The sequence below is a fragment of the Electrona antarctica genome (assembly GCF_951216825.1).
Source record: "Electrona antarctica genome assembly, chromosome: 4".
NCBI classification, from domain to species: domain Eukaryota; kingdom Metazoa; phylum Chordata; class Actinopteri; order Myctophiformes; family Myctophidae; genus Electrona; species Electrona antarctica.
The window spans coordinates 42727403-42745734 of record NC_136809.1 but is presented as its reverse complement, the minus strand read 5'-3'; the positions used below and the strand labels follow the sequence as shown (position 1 = coordinate 42745734).

The 18332-nt window shown below is 44.3% G+C and overlaps 1 protein-coding gene across 1 annotated transcript in view; it reads right to left on the bottom strand.

The window, feature by feature from the left end:
• The window catches only part of tenm3 (teneurin transmembrane protein 3), a 411418-nt gene that overhangs the window by 200193 nt on the left and 192893 nt on the right, over positions 1-18332 (bottom strand). Inside the window, exon 6 of the mRNA XM_079498542.1 lies at positions 4945-5209. Coding sequence (XP_079354668.1) covers positions 4945-5209 — 265 coding nt within the window. The remainder of the gene's footprint in view (positions 1-4944; positions 5210-18332) is intronic.

Below are 18332 nucleotides of genomic sequence, written 5' to 3'. Positions count from 1 at the left end.
GTGTGCGTGCGTGCGCTGAATGGGTTTTAGCAGTTGGAGAACAAAGTTGAACAGTCAGATATATGTATGACGCATGCGCACACATGCACACGCACGCGCGCACACGCACACGCACACACACACACACACACACACACACACACACACACACACACACACACACAGAGAGAGGGGCCCTGTAGCCCAACTGTCATAGGTTGTAAAATGATACAGACCTTTTTTCCTTCCCTTTATTCTCTCTCTCCTCTTCTATCAATCTTTCATTTTTACCTCTTTCTGTCTGTCTGTCTGTCTGTCTGTCTGTCTGTCTGTCTGTCTGTCTGTCCCTCTTGAGGAATTCTGCGTGGCCCAAGGCTGATTATCAATCAGGTGATATAAAGGTCATCTGTGCCAAATGTCATGTTTGTATCACCATTTGAAGTTTTCTTTCAAAAATCAGCAATTCCCTGTCTGACTGTTATTATAGGGCTCTTTCTATTTGAACCTTCTCTTGCACTCACTTATGTGGGGTGGAGAATAATAAAATGTGTCCATGTGTGTGTGTGTGTGTGTGTGTGTGTGTGAGAGCGTGTGTGTGAGCGTGTGTGTGTGTGTGTGTGTGCGTGCGCGTGTGTGCGTGTGTCAGAGAGAGAATCAGAGAGAAACAAAGAAAGAGAGAAGGCTACAAATTGTGCTGTGAATTGAAGTTCAAGGTTAGAATTACTCCCATAAATTCCCAGTGCGCGCGGGCTTGTGTGTGTGTGTGTGTGTGTGTGTGTGTGTGTGTGTGTGTGTGTGTGTGTGTGTGTGTGTGTGTGTGCGTGCGTGTAAGAGTATAGGCCTTCTATCAAGGGACCAGTGTGACATCGGGCTCCCGCGCGTTGCAAAATAAAACGGCGGTGCCACGGACGAGAGACCTCGCAACAAAAGGCGGAGCGCGAGCGACAAATTGCCCCAGCGAGAAGCAGGCGGGGGGGTTCAGAGGTCAAATTGAACCAATAAAGCTCGGGTCAAGTGTCGTGTATTTTGGACACGAAACACCATGAATTACTTAACCAAAACGGGAGAGCGGAGATAATTGTGTGAGACACGGCAGACAGCAGAGTAGATGTTCCTTGATGTTTTATTTCGGAGTACACAGCAAAGCATAGCATAGCATAGGCTCCTCCAGCCTCACGGCCTCGGGTCGACTGACTGACTGACGTAGAAATTCGACTAGCTTAAGTACAGTTTTACACAATACACATTGGACCAGACTACCATTTGGCCATTCCTAGAAGGATCACTGTGGCCCTTTGATCTACTGTTTTAGCATTTGGTTGCCCTAGGTGTGAATCAGGATCTCAGGAACTGAACTCAAACAAAAGGCACTGAAGAGCCATCCACACCCCGGGGGTCCCGAGCCAAGTGCTTGAAGTTTGAGACAAGCATCTCGGACGACACCTCCAAATAGGATGAGCTAAAATAGGTCTACTGCATGTAAACACATGTCACATTTTGTAAGAGAACATGAGATATTGAAGAATTATGGATTCATAATTCACCACACAAGCGCTTGGAATGATAATGTTCAGACGTTTTTATTTTTATTTTTGCAAAAGGACAATTTCACCGAAAATGTTGAAGAAGACCCACTGCAGTAAAAATTGACAGTACAACTGTCAGTTGTACTGTCAATTAACTATAAAGTAAGTATAGTGTTGGGTTCAAATAATAATGACTCAAGAATAGAAGTGAAGATTGCGCTTGGGTGGCGCAGTAAAGTGCCTGCCCACCACCGCAGAGGTTTTGAGGTTGAATCCACCATGGTGCATCTGGCTGTGTTGAACGTCCACATTAGGGCTATAGGCAACCTGAGGCACGGGTGGGTGATCACTGGCCTACTGGCAAGTGTGTGTGGGAGGTTATTTCTAGGGATGTACCGATGAGACAATTTTTGCCGATATCGATATCCGATATAGTTAATTGCTGTTATGGCCGATAACCGATATAACCGATGTCGATATGATCTAATTTTGTATTAAGAAAATATAATCATTTTTGCCATTCTGAAAAAACATTGACTCTTTTGAAAGCTTCCCCAGAAAACACTGATATAATTTGCAGCCTATACGTCATAAAAAAAGGCTTTTTCAGGCTTTTTAATTTATTTTTCAACATAATTATTAAAAAATAAAATATCTGCTAAAACCGATACCGATTACCGATACATCGGTTTAAGGCCAAATTCGGCCGATAAAATATAGAATGAAAAAAAAGTCAGTTAAATGATGTCCACTCACATCTATATATAAATTACATCCTGCACATAATTCTACATTAATTCATTCAAACTGCTAACTCTGACTGGGGAGGGAGGGAACGAGTCTAATGATCATTACATATTTCTAAAGAAGAACAACACAAAATAAAGGTTGTTATGTTCAGGAAAATTAAAACATGGCACCTCATGTCCAAAAGGTACAATTGGTCCGTGTTCGGGGGAAAGAAAGCCGGCCGAGGAGGTGATAATTGTCACTGCTAGTAATGCTAGACTGGAGCGCCACCTACATATATCATTTTGAGGGTCCTTTACGTGAAAAGGTGTGAGAATCACTGCTCTACGGAGCGGTGACCACCAGACCACTGTCACTGTCATTCAGTTACATTTGTACCCTCTGCAGAGTTAAATGACACAAACCGTCTCTGTCCGGTGGATATACCTCATAATATGAGGTATATCCACCGGACAGAGACAGTTTGTGTCATTTAACTTTGGACATATTATGTCCAAATAAACACAGACAAATGAGCACATCCACAAGCTTTGAACGCGTCACTTCGCACCACTTTTCGAGCTTGTGGATCTGCTATATGTTGATGCTTTTGTGTGACGCTGCTGTATATTAATTTACGTTATATTAAGTTAAAATATGGAGATACTAGGTTTCTGCCCGACAATAACAAAACGACTCTCTCTCTCTCTGGGTAGAGAGTCATAGAGTCCCCAGTGACCATGCAGCAGTGTGTCCTTCAGCACTACCCCCTCTTGTCATTCCAGGCTAATAGCTGCCCAGCCAATCACACAAGCGGCTAATTGCCTCTAAGCTGTGAGTTAACCAACTACATCGACTCACTAGATGTTCATTTGGCATTCAATACGTGGCCCCTGACCCTGCCTCTGGTCCTGTCTGTTCAGCCCACTACCTAATGAACTAACGTACACTTAAGGGTTCAAATGAAGTTTACACGTTCACACTTCATTTAAGTTGAAAAGAGTCATTCTGAAGCCAACATACCCTCTGATTATTTTGTCTTGTCTTGCCCGTTTTAAAAATGAAAGGTTCTTTCCTTAAATATATATCCATCTAACCACACAAACACGTACACAGTTAAAACATTGTAATTTTCTGATTTAAATTAATACACAACCTACATTAACCGAGATTTAAAATGTACTCGGAACAGAATATTATGTCAGGCAGAAACCAATCAATATTTAAATAGTCACGAAGTGCTGCACCGCAACACGTGAGTTTATATGCTAGTTTTGATTTGTTTTTAAAGTAATACTCTCTACGGATATTTATAAATACTGAAACAATGAAAAAAAACGCCCATCAAAAACCCTGTTGGGTACGAACCCGCAAACATGACGTGAAAGCATAATGGCCGCTGTGTGATATAGTCAACAAACAAGTAATTGTGACATATGGTCTCTGTCGGGTGGAAACCTCACGATGTCGTAAACGGTTACTTTTCAGGACGGAGCAGTAGAGTACATCATTAAAACCAAGTTAGACTCTACAGACAAGAGGTTTTCTGCCTGACAGCAAGGATATATGAACTGCATTAATGTGGCACTTTTGGACATAATGAGGTTTCCTCGCCACATGCGGCAATATCTTGCTAATACCCACAGTGTGTGTCATCCTGCTAAAGATATCCCGTTCCCGTCACAGATTAAGGGCCACTTGTGTGACGCAACACACCGCAGCGGTGACGCCAAGGCATGCAGAGCTAATGCTCCGCTTTTCTTAAAAGCCTTTTTTCCATTGCCAATTTAACATTTCAAAAGCCCCACCAGAACTAACCAGAATCCAAACAAATGAGTCAATATTAGAGTTGGAAGGAGTCAGAGAGCCATCATAAGACCCTTATTCATTCTGACATCAGGCCTGAATTGGAGATGGATGTGCAGTTCTGTACGGGAACAGACTGCACGGCTCTATTCAAGTGGTGGAAGTGCAAGTACAGAAATTGAAGAATTTCAACCACTTAATTCCTTTCCTGTGTGTAAAATAGTGGAAGTACCAGCGCTGCGACACGTGAATGTACGCCTACACCTAATTTCACAATAACATTTGCCTATTTTTGCCAGATATTCACCTACGGTATTTCATAATCTGCTATTACGCCTTGCCCAGAATAGGGATGCTATAGGGTTAATGAATGATGCCAGATTATGTGGGGTGAAACTTGTCTGGAATAATGCATCATATTGGCATTGTGTATTCCATTTAACGTGCCTGCCATTTTCCATGCTCTTTGTTCCTTTCTTCTCTATTCTCTTTAAATAGAGAGCTTTTTGACACAAAAACATAACTTCGCCCACTCTCCTACAGCGCTAATCGTCTGCTGTGACAATAAAGTTGCTTCCGATTGTGATCTTTTCAACTTGTTAGCATCACAATAGCTGTAATTAGCTCCTCCATCTCAGCTCAATACACACATGAGGGTGGACTCGCGGGATGCCGCTGTATGCAAATGCATGTTAATCAGGTCGTACGTAGATAGACATGTCGATTAGAGACATCTGTTTACCAGCGCTGTCTGGGAGCATGTTGCACAGAGGCTCAGAGAGAGGCAGACAGGCAGACAGGCAGACAGGCAGACAGGCAGGCAGGCAGGCAGACAGACAGACAGACAGACAGACAGACAGACAGACAGACAGACAGACAGACAGACAGACAGACAGACAGCTACCTTGTCTCCAGAGGCACATTGCTACCCAGCACCCAGCTGTCTTGCAGCGGGACGCTCTCGGGGGGCGTGGTCTGCAGGTCGGCTGGTGATTGGCCGGCCGCGGGGGCCGGGCTGCCAGTGGGAGGGGCTAGCTGCCGCGTGGAGTTGAGCGTGTGGCCGGCGTGGTGCGAGGAGCTCAGCGATTGGTTGAGGGCCGTCACCGAGGGCTGCTGCCGATGAGGGGGCGGGACCGGGGGCAGCGCCGAGTGGTGATTGGGCGGTTGCTCTGTTGATCAAGAAGGGAGAGGCGTGGTTAGAAGATTTAGATTATATTATAGATACATATTTTGTAATCAAAAGTAATAACCAGTCAAATTAGAATAATACCCAAACCACAGCTCAATCACAAATGGCGTCCTCAATTCTCTGTCCTCACTTTTTATCCTCAATACGTACATTGCTCACCCAATCAAATCAAATCATCGCTATGGGGTACTGTACACACAAACACACACAGCTGGGCATAGGAGGGGCTATAGTGCCGCTCAAAAAACTAAAATAAAATGCTAAAATACCAGATCTACAAGCTCACATGGCTGTTGCAATATGATGCATCGTGAGCTTGTAGATCCACTGTTTTGGCTCGTAATTTTAATTGAATCACATTTTTCAGAGGCTATGACCATTTAGGGAGTGTCGACGTCTGGTAACCCCTGGCGTAAACAAGCACAATGGACCATAGAAAGCAACAAACAACTGCAGCAAAGCACTCTGGGTAAAATGTGTGGATCCGCAGGCCCTAGGCAGCCGTGTGTTTATGGCTTCACAAAGTGCCTCGTCGGCACTCACTCTCTCAGAAGCTCTTCCAACTATAATGTGTGCACACAAAATGACACAATGACAGCCATGATGGACGGGAAGCAGCATTTACAATTATGTCAGAGATGACTAGCATACTAAGACCTCTGGCAGCTACAGTTAAATACAGACAACAACTTGAGGGGGGGGATATAAGAGTCTGACCCTCGAGAGGAGAGGAAAGAAAGAAAGAAAGAAAGAAAGAAAGAAAGAAAGAAAGAAAGAAAGAAAGAAAGGATTTGCTGCTAAACGCAGTGTCATGCTGTTTATGTGCTTTTCAGTTACCGATTACAGTCAGGAAAAACAACATTTAGGCCTACAATAGGCTACCAGCCATGCATTTTAACGGAGGAAAAACTCCACTTCCTGCCTGTTTTTGTCACCGTTGTAAACGTTGAGCACTACAACATATTCATATTCATATAGTCTAGGTCGCAAAATGGTGACTGTCCTTTTTAAGAAGACACTCCTGAGCCCTGACACTCTATACTTCAAGTTAAAGCCACGATCCAGAACTTTAATTATTTAAAGTTTGTTTGTTTAAAGACACAGCATGCAACTTTGCCCAGTATTTACATAACAAAACAACAAATAATTTTATTTTTTTCTCTTTCATGTCCCTGTATATCAGCACCAGCAGCAGCCTCTGGAGACTGCAGTGTGTGGTGGTGTATACCTGAAGAACACATCCTCTGTATTGTGCTGTTTCCACTGTTTGTTTTGGTAGACAGGGATGCTTTTGGGGCAAAAAAACAAACAGTGAAAACACAAAACACCAAAATAATGCATGCAGGTAAATGTGTTTCTGCAGGTAAACATCACCACACTACTGTCAGTGGCTGATAAAACAATACTTTGTATTTATTTTGATATAATAAACACACCTACTATCTACTAGTCAAGTATGTAATAACGGTATCAGGTACGGTCGCCCCTAAACCATCTCGCCCCTCCATTTTTCCGCCGACCTCACGCCGACCGCTCGGTTTGACGGTTCTTGTATTCTTTATTTTGTTTTACTGAGAATAAGGTTAGAAATAAGTTTAGGGTTAGGCATCGTTTTACTGGGGTTAAGTTTAGGTATAGGGTTAGGTTTAGGCATAGTTTTACGGAGGTTAAGGTTAGGAACAAGGTTAGGTTTAACCTTTGAAGCATAATTTATTTAGGTTACTTTAGGAATACCACGCCACGCAGTTCCGCCGGCTGTACGGCTGGGGCGAGTTGGTAAAGGGGCGAGTAGTTTGGTATTCGTAATAACTACATTGAATCTTGCTCTTTTTATTTTCATTTCCTGGACATACTGTACAAGGTTACTTTCTAACTGCCTTTGCACAAAGTTACTCTACAACTCCATAAACTCCAGGTGAACTGCATGCGTTAGCGTGTTGTTGCTAACAACCTCATTCCTCATGCAAAACAAATGCAACAACCTGATGCCGATGACTCCCACAAAACAGCTGGACGAGGTTTGCTGTTTAAACCCCCATGCACCACGACCCCGAGGTGGTGCTGGTGAAGCTAAATGTATGCTTGTCGTGCCGCCAGACAGGGCCGACAATAGCAGACCTACAAGCTCACAGCGGCAGCGACACGGTGTGAGTTTGTAGGTCTGCTATTGTCGGCATGTATGAATCAAGCTTTACTAACACACAAATTAATAAAAAATCACCTTCAATGTCAAGTGCAGATGGAGAGAGGATCTCTCTCTCTCTCTTTCTCTCTGCCCTAGCTCTCTCTCACCCTGCCCTCTCTCTTTCTCTCTCTCTCTCTCTCTGTCCTCTCTCTCAACTCTCTGTCTCTTTGTATCCATATGCTGTTTAGCCAGCCTGGTAATTGTTCTGCTTACACGAACCTCCGAGGCTAAATGCAACACACACACACACACACACACACACACACACACACACACACACACACACACACACACACACACACACACACACACACACACACACACACACACACACACACACACACACACACACACACACACACACACAAAACATGTACAATAATGTTCTCTATGTGAGCTTGCAGGAGCCGTTAACAAGCGAACATCTGTGTGCAGTGCAGTCATAGCAAAAATAATAATAATAATAACATTTTGAGATGGTGGTCCATGGCCAAATATGCATAGTTTTCGAGGTGCTTGACATGAAAAAGTTTGAGACCCGCTGATGTAGCAACATAAGTTTCTCAGAAAACTGTTAGGATAGAAGACTTAATGGGTTTACTTTAGAATGCTTTTTGGTCAATGTTCTCCTGTAATAACATTCCCAGAACAGACACCAAGTTGAGAGTGTTTAATTGGACATTACCTTCAGCTGTGTTTACCCGTCAAAACGTCCAGGCAGACAGACAGACACATCCATCAGTCTATACCTGACACACACAGATGGTGTGTCATATATCTACATTATGTGTAATAGGAGTGTGTGAGTGTGCAATCTGAGTGGGTGACTGTGTGTGTGTGTGTGTGTGCGTGCGTGCGTGCGTGCGTGCGTGCGTGCGTGCGTGCGTGCGTGCGTGCGTGCGTGCGTGCGTGCGTGCGTGCGTGCGTGCGTGCGTGCGTGCGTGCGAGCGTGCGTGCGTGTGTGCGTGCGTGCCTCAGCAATCTAGGATATAGGTAAACCAATAAACTAGCATCGGTCTAAACCAGATTTTCTCAAATTGGGTGCTGTGAGGCAGTCCAGGGGTGCCACAGGAATCAGGATACATTGATCATTTGGAATTTATCAATATCACTTACAGTAGACCCTCTAGAGTCTATACGTAGTCACATGGACCTGAGTTGCACCGTACTTTGTGCATTATTTTTCGGTTCCCTAAATAAAAATAGCAGATCTACGTGTAGAAGATCTACAAGCTCAAAACGCGCCACTTCGTGCCAAAACATGGAGAAATAAGAGCTTTTTGCCCGACAGCAACGATATGTACAGTATTATGTTCTACAACCAACTGCACAACGCAGAAACAAAGACCAATAGGATCATGTGAGCGTGACACATCTGAGAGTACTTTCACGTCAATGCGTTTGGTCGTGTGTTTATGCCCTGTTCATAAACACTTACATGGACTAAATGACATTGTGTTATGATGTCATGTGGGACCTTTGAAAGGCCAATAACGTCCTTGTGGGATCATCGTGAGAATGTAACAGTTGTGAGCGTGAGATATAAACACAGAAATCATGGTAATGGATATATCGTTGATGTCTGGCAGAAACCATCATCCTTCATCTCTCCACATTTTAAATGTTGTAAATTAATGATCTTTGTCGTATACTAAAGCAAAGCAAAGCAAAGCAAAGTTACTATATTTACCCAGGGTAACTGGACTAAGCATCAGATACTTGTTTACAGCCAGGCCCTGCTCATAGAACATTTCATGGTAGTGGTTCAATGCCTTGCTCAAGGGCACTTCAGCGGTGGTAATTTTAACGTGCCGGTCCGGGGATACGAACTGGCGACCTTCCGGTATCAAGACCGCTCCGCAAACCGTTCGGCCACCGCTGCCACTACCACACAGTGGCACACAAAAGTAGCAAAAGTAGCCGATCTACAAGCTCATCGTGACACATTGTGTGCTAATTCTGTGCACATTATTGTTTCTTGTGGGGCAAGAGCACATTGTGTGTGTGTGTGTGTGTGTGTGTGTGTGTGTGTGTGTGTGTGTGTGTGTGTGTGTGTGTGTGTGTGTGTGTGTGTGTGTGTGTGTGTGTGTGTGTGTGTGTGTGTGTGACGTGTGTGTGTGCGTGCATACAGTACGTGCCTGTCTGTCTGCAGCCGATGATCTGCATCTTACATAATAATATATATATATTTTTTAAATGTTTTTTTGTGGCTTTCGCCTTTATTTTATATATTTTTATGGAGGGACAGACAGTAGGCTGACAGGAAAATATTTCCTGAGAGATGGGGGGAAGACATGCAGTAAAGGCCGTCGGGATCGGGAGTCGAACCCGCGGCACACTGCCAGACTGGATTACCAGCCAAGGTGCCTGGACCATTGAGCCATGGCCCAGTACATAATAATATTAACTACATAACATTGGATCCATTGGAAGACAGATCATTTATTACATTCCCTGAAAAGTAACAGTTTTTGACTTACAGTATGAGGTTTCCACCCGACAGCGACAATAATACGATTTGCTACACTACAGTCCCTTCGCACATGTTTGGTCTGAAATAGGCTTTACGGTTACACTTATGACACGATTCTAGGTTGAGGCTACAGGATTAGTATTAAGCATCCAGGTGTTGCGTTTATTATATCGTTAGGGTGCAGAGTTTAAGGTTAGCGCAGTAGGGTTAGTGACAGGGATGTTTACCAAAACATAGCCTATATGAAAGCTGTTTGCACTACAGGGCAAAGAGATGTGATGTAGAGTGGAAACAAGAGCAGACCCAGAACGGTTGCAACTGAGGTACGTTTGAGTGAAGTTTAGGTTGTGCCAACATTTGAAAATGTCCTCCCTATAGTAACAGAAACGTGCGTGTGTGCATGCGTCTCTTTGGGGTTCAGCTGCACGTTATAATCCGTCTCCTTTGGATGTTGGCTCACAAACTGAGACACGTAATCTCCTGGCTCAATCACACTTCCAAGTATTATTTCTCCCTCTCTCTCTCTCTCTCTCTCTCTCTCTCTCTCTCTCTCTCTCTCTCTCTCTCTCTCTCTCTCTCTCTCTCTCTCTCTGTCTGTCTGTCTGTCTGTCTGTCTGTCTGTCTGTCTGTCTGTCTGTGTCTCTCTCTCTCTCTCTCTCTCTCTCTCTCTCTCTCTCTCTCTCTCTGTGTCTGTCTGTATGTCTGTCTCTCTCTCTCTCTCCATCTGTTGTCTGTCTGTCTTTTCTCTCAATTGTTTGTCGTCTGTGTGTCTCTAAGCCCATTTAAACGCAACCTGCTGCTGTTCCAGGTGGGAATGTTTCCCCATTATTTATCTCACCCTGCTGTTCTGTGTTGATGGTACTGACACAGAATCTAGGGGGGCATATGTTGTGCCCCCGTTGAGCCCAGCAGCGGAGCATGAATCCATGCCTGGTGTTACGTGCATGTATGTTCCCGCCACAGGATGAATCCACGCCTGGTGTTACCTTAGAGCAGGGGTGCCCAAAAGGTAGATCGCGATCTACCAGTAGATCACAAAGGCTGTAAAAAAAAAAAAAAAAAAACATTTCTCCCCCTCTATTTCCCATTCCAAGTGCATTTGTCTTATACTGTACAGAATGTAACACGAACTCTACTATTCCGAAGCCCCCTCAGGTACATATTTAAACTATTTTCAGCAATGGTATAATCATTGATTTGGTGGGTAGATCTTGCCGAGCTGGTCATTTTGAAAGTAGCTCTCAAGTCAAAAAGTGTGGGCACCGGATTTCTCCTCCCATCCACTTGCATTAAATTCCTCAAAAGCGCATGAGGCGATTTCACTCCTCCTTCCGGGTAGGAACAGAGTACATTCTGGGATGGATTGGACCCAACCACATGAACGCGCTGCCGTTGACTATCATTGCACTCGTTCACGGGTGCCGTCTCTATTAATATATACTCTAAGGGTGTTACGTGCATTTATGTTCCTGTCACAGGATGAATCTATGTTGGTGTAACACCCATTTATGTTCCTGTAACAGGATGAATCTATGTCTGGTGTAACGCCCATTTATGTTCCCGTCACAGGATGAATCTATGTCTGGTGTAACGCCCATTTATGTTCCCGTCACAGGATGAATCTATGTCTGGTGTAACGCCCATTTATGTTCCCGTCACAGGATGAATCTATGTTGGTGTAACACCCATTCATGTTCATGTCACAGGATGAATCTATGTCTGGTGTAACGCCCATTTATGTTCCCGTCACAGGATGAATCTATGTTGGTGTAACACCCATTCATGTTCCTGTCACAGGATGAATCTATGTCTGGTGTAACGCCCATTTATGTTCCCGTCTTTTCCTGCACACGACACCAGTGTCCAGAGGTAGAAGGTAACTAAGTAGGTTACATTTACTCAAGTGTACTTAAAGCTGCACTAGGCCTATGTAACTTAACCTCTTCTACCACAGATTAGAATAAATTAATCTTGACCGTTAGGTCATAATCCGTCTCAGATCCTGCATGCATCTAGGTGAGACGTGACCTTTGCAGTAGGTACTGCATGCATCTAGGTGAGACATGACCTCATCTAGGTGAGACATGACCTCATCTAGGTGAGACATGACCTTTGCAGTAGGTACTGCATGCATCTAGGTGAGACATGACCTTTGCAGTAGGTACTGCATGCATCTAGGTGAGACATGACCTTTGCAGTAGGCATGCATCTAGGTGAGACATGACCTTTGCAGTAGGCATGCATCTAGGTGAGACATGACCTTTGCAGTAGGCATGCATCTAGGTGAGACATGACCTTTGCAGTAGGTACTGCATGCATCTAGGTGAGACATGACCTTTGCAGTAGGTACTGCATGCATCAAGGTGAGACATGACCTTTGCAGTAGGCATGCATCAAGGTGAGACATGACCTTTGCAGTAGGCATGCATCTAGGTGAGACATGACCTTTGCAGTAGGTACTGCATGCATCAAGGTGAGACATGACCTTTGCAGTAGGCATGCATCTAGGTGAGACATGACCTTTGCAGTAGGTACTGCATGCATCTAGGTGAGACATGACCTTTGCAGTAGGTACTGAATGCATCTAGGTGAGACATGACCTTTGCAGTAGGTACTGCATGCATCAAGGTGAGACATGACCTTTGACCTTTGCAGTAGGTACTGCATGCAGGCGAAATGCATGCACGAGCAAAAGAGCGTGCAGCTGGCGTTCAAAGAGCGCTCGTTCATAAATCCATTCAGGTGTGTTCATGGAGTTAGCACTTCTGCCTTTTGGGCACAATCGTGAACAAATGTGGAAGAAGAGTGTTCTTCTGGGTGCTTCAAACGTCAGTGAACAACTTCCATTGAACTTAATAGCTCGGAGCGGGGCAGTCCCTCTAGTTTATATTATATATCATATGGAGTGTGCCCGCTTGTGGCTCTGCCTGTCAGATTGCCCGCACCTCCCTCCCTACCCGCTCGCCTCTCACTCATTTACAATTTATTGTAAATCGATTGAAAGTGATTCAAACTGGTGACAATTTAAATTGATTTAATACAAATTAAATCTACTGTTTGCGATGCAACAGACAGTCAAAAATAATTCAGGATCTTAAAAAAAGAGTGTCATTTGCTGGAATTACTGATTTGTGTAAGATCGTGAAAATCATATCGCAAACCTATTATCATGATTTGATTTGAAGTGAATCATTGCATGCCTACCTCTCACTGAAAATATATTACTAAGCCAGGTTTTTAGTCGCTCCCTGTCTGAAGAACCCTATAGCTATAAAGATTAACCCATTCTGGACGGGAACCCCTTTTGGTGTTTTAACTAAGCATTATGTCACAGTTTAGCTATTGAAAAATAGCAGATCTACGAGCTTGTAGGTCTGCTATTTTTGAAAAATCATGAAATTGCGGCACAAATCTTTGAATATATATTCTTTCAGCGCGAATGTTCTGCCAGGAGGTCATACATTTTTTTATCTAGAAAAACCCACGCACACACCCACACACACATGGACTGCACTTGCACGTAAAGTATACACTCGTGCACACACAGGGAAATACCTGCAAAAGACAATGTGCAGGAAAGTATGTATCTCCCAGAACGCTCATCGAGCAGGAATAATTTCCGCTCCATTCCATTGTAAATACGTCCTATACAGTACGTCGTATACTGTATGTTTCAGAGGTCAGTGTGAGCACAGCGCTCTGCCAAACAACACAGCAGGACACGTCTTGCCAGGAGAGCCAACAGCGGTCCAAACGGTCTGATGTTACTCTCCATCACTCCGTTAAAATAGCCAAAACTCCGCGGTTGGTTTGACACAACTCATTTTCCTCCTCTGGATGCCTCACAGCACATCCTTCTGCAAGTTAACCACATTATTAACCCCATTCTGTGGGCAACATCCAGCCAAGTCTGCGGATCTACCGGCTAACGAGCCGTGAGCTCTTGAGTTTGAGCTTGTCAATGTGAGTTAGTAGATCAGCCTTTTTCAGGTATTTTATCACCTGAGAGAGCTCAATAATTATTACAAAAATATGAAATGCCTGGACATAGGCTGCCTAAACCGCCTAGGGCTGTGAATGGGCCTGAAATCGATTTAAATGTGTGAATAATTTCAAATAAATACTCCAGCCGCTGGACTGGCCGTGGGCGCCCGCAAAATCATGTTCACAAAATTGTCGATGAGTTATGCCGCTAAACTGCAGAGGAGAAAGACAGACACCAGGAAAGCTGAGAGGGAGACAGTGTAGAGGAGTCAGACAATGTAGTGAGACAGCGCAGTATAGTCTGAACTCCACCACGGACACATGGACACACTAATGTTAACGACATCGTATTTTCAACGTCAGATAGAATTTCTTTTTTGTTCCAGCAGGAAGAAAAAAAATAATAAAAGAATGTCCAAATGTTTTCTTTGGCAAAAATGTCCCACCCACTCAGTTCAAACACAGAGCACAATCCTTCTAAATGCTTCTTCCTCTGCTCGCAACTCTAAACCACTAACAAGGAAAAAGTGATCGTGCCATCTTTCTCTCTGGACTGAAAGCCACGACCTCGGTCAGTACCGCACGCACGCACGCACGCACGCACGCACGCACGCACGCACGCACGCACGCACGCAGCTTCTGTGTAGTATGAGCTAGTTTGATGTACAATAAATCCCCCAGCCATGTTGTACAAGTACACGACCTGGACATGCCACTATTGGCCTATGTCACAGGAACTTACCCCCAAATCCAACCCTGTGAAGCAGGAAGGCATTGGCATTTTTATAGTCTTTGTTATGATGACTCGCGGCCGGGCGATTGAACCCCTGACCTCAGGAAATGTCACGGCGGACACTCTATAACCACAGGTCCACTGAGGTGGATACAAAAAGAGCTGGCGTATGTATTATTTTTTTGGTATTTTTGGGAAACCCAGCAGCCACCTTCAGTGAGGAAATCCCACAAAATGATGGATCTAATTTGGACCATGGCGTCTAAGCACAGGCTTTGGAAGAAGTTGGACACATCATAGTGATTAACAGGACAAGAGGCCAAAAGAGAAACAAATGTGTTTTGGAAACATGGAGGTGTTACGATGATGTGGCCTCCACTTAGAATGGTCCTGTTCTTTATGGTCGCTGTCGGGCAGAAACATCTCCATTTTCTAACTTCTTGTGTTTTCTCTTAAATTAACATCCTACTTGATCACACTACAGCCTCACACAGAAGCACCAACAGTAGAAGATCCGCAAGCTCAAAACCCCTCCACGGAGCTCAAAACCCCTCCACGGAGCTCAAAACCCCTCCACGGAGCTCAAAACCCCTCCACGAAGCTTGTAGATCTGCTACTTTGTCTACGTTTTTCATTGTAATCTTGAAAAGTAACAGTTTTTGGACATAATAAGGATTCACCCGACAGAGACGATATGCAAAATGAATAGAGGTTTCCCAAAATATTTCAATGCATTTATAAACAATCAGGGCTTCTGATTATACCCATATTAACAGCACCATGCTTTCTTCATTATAGAAGTTCATAGCATTTCTGTTTCATTCCTAAAACCTGTAGCCGGTATTAAACCTGGAAAACCCTGCTGTGTGTATATTAGTGCATACTGTTTCCTCTGCTGGAAACACTGAGGCAGTTCTGCACTACAGAATGGATGGTGCAAATGAGGAGATAGATAGTCTCCATGTACTCTCACTGTATCACCATATAGATCTATGCATATGGGTAGAAGTACTTGAGTTTGTGTTATGACATCTGGTGTTTGTGTTAGCGTCGCGTACACACTGCAGCGAGAGAAAGATGAGATGACAGGGGGGAGAGAGAGAGAGAGAGAGAGATCTATCACTCAGGAAAGAGAGACAGAGAAAGGGGGAGAAGAGGGGGGGTCAAAGACTGATAGAGCCCTCTTCAAATTCTACGATACCCATGAGACATGTGTGCACGGGTGTGTCTGTGTGTGTGTGCGTGTGTGTGTGTGTGTGTGTGTGTGTGTGTGTGTGTGTGTGTGTGTGTGTGTTGGGGGGGTGGCGTCGGGGTGAGACAGATGTGGCTTCTTTACAAGCCAGCCGCGGAAACCTGAGACTGAACGATGGCCGGATGGCTGTCATTCTTCTTCACACACACACACACACACACACACACACACACACACACACACACACACACACACACACACACACACACACACGCACGCACGCAGAATGATTTCATGCCTGCAGTAAAGAGAGAAAGCCGTCTTGCTTGTTAATCTTCCAGTGTGATAGGTGATACCCACTGCGTTGTGGTAGACACGCACCTACACGCACACGCACACACACACACACACACACACACACACACACACACACACACACACACACACACACACACACACACACACACACACACACACACACGCACACACACACACACACACACACACACACACACACACACACACACACACACACACGCACACACACACACACACACGGTTGATTGCCATGTCAGGGGGCGTCGGGGGGTATTTGTTATAGATCTCCATTGCTGTCATACAAGACTCTCCCTCTGTCTCTCTCTGAATCATTATCTAAATCTGTCTGTCTGTCTGTCTGTCTGTCTGTCTGTCTGTCTGTCTGTCTGTCTGTCTGTCTGTCTGTCTGTCTGTCTGTCTGTCCGTCCAAGCGTGTGTGTGCGTATGCGTATGCGTGTGATTTACATATAGTTGAGACTAGTTGATGCAGAAAACAACAGGATCTACTGTAAAGATAGACGAAAAACGCGATGAAATGACGAACAGCAAAAGAGAGAAAAGGAATAATATTACACTCATATCAAGTTAACCGAGAAATGTCAGCCTTTTGTTTGAAAACTATAGGATGGTTTTAACCCAACTTAGTGGTTAATTTATCCTCTTTTTGGACGTGACCTTACTAGACCCATCGTATGAAAGACGATCTGTACAACGTCACATGATTTCACTTAACACCAGGGATGAGAGAGAGAGAGAGAGAGAGAGAGAGAGAGAGAGAGAGAGAGAGAGAGAGAGAGAGAGAGAGAGAGTTCCAACAATCCAACTCGCAAACAAAGGAGAATGGATCGTTCAACAGAACAAACGAGAGTTGCAAGAAAGAAACAAAGAAAGCACTGTAAAAACCCTCAATGATAATTTAACTCTGAGAGTGCACGAATGGAAATGGAACCAAATTGACCCGTACAGGTCCATTTGGTTCCATTTGTAGCACTCGTACAGACAGACCTGTGAGGATCCATCTGGTTCCTTTGTACACTCTGTCACTCTCAGAGTTAATTTGACACAGATTACTGTGACAAAGAAAGAAAGAAAGAAAGAAAGAAAGAAAGAAAGAAAGAAAGAAAGAAAGAAAGAAAGAAAGGTACTGTATATAGCACAAGGCAATAAAGCATACAACTGATCCAACGCCAGTGAACCAAATGAGCGTGAACAGAAAACAGAGTGGATGCAGTGGACAGAGGTCAGTCAGTCTACGCTCAGTGTACCACCGCACGCACGCACGCACGCACGCACGCACGCACGCACGCACGCACGCACGCACGCACGCACGCACGCACGCACGCACGCACGGACAGTACACCATAATGGTTTAGAGAGAGAGTATGCATGTTAATCTTCCAGTGTTATGTGATACGCAGTCTGTTGTGGTAGAGCTACCTTTATTGCTCCTAGTACTGATGATTTCCTGTACTGTATGTCTTTATACAGTATGTCTTATTGAATTGAATACACAGGACCACAATGGAAACAAGCCTTCATGGGCCTTTTGTGTGGTCCGTTTACCATGATTGTGTAACAGTAGCTGTACCTTAACCCATTTAGACCGTACGACGTGTGGGAACGTCATAACTAATCCAACCAACGGGTTGCTAGGGCGCATTTTCATTGATATCAAACGAGAGAAAAAGATTCAGAATGTTTTTCTTTTTTTTTTGGAGTTGGCCTCTCCTTCTGCACCATACTCCTTGCTCTTTCGCGCATGCGCACTTCCCTGTTTACCGTTCACAAAGAAAGGCTCGGCGTGTGGAATCTAATAAGGAGCTCTCCGTGGTTTTGACCAGATGGATAGACTATGCTCTTCATTTCTGACTTCAACATGCCTCTCGTTCAAAATATGAAGCGAGCGATCATCAGCGACTTTATCGTAATCTTAGCGAGGTAAGCAAGCAAAAATATGTCTCCCGGTTTTTGTCCGGAACGGAAGGGGGGGCTTACAGAGTAAAAGTGGCCATATCTTCCCACCCCCCCGAGCTTCTATTTTGAAAGAAATCCCGGCGCTGATTGTGTTAAGTATTCAATCAATCAATCAATCAATCAATCAATCAATCAAAAATGCCTATTAGTGTATTTGGAGAGTATAGCAGAAATTGATACATAGATATTTGTGTGGACCATTTTATTGGTCTTCACAAGAGACATTTTATACTGCGTTCACACT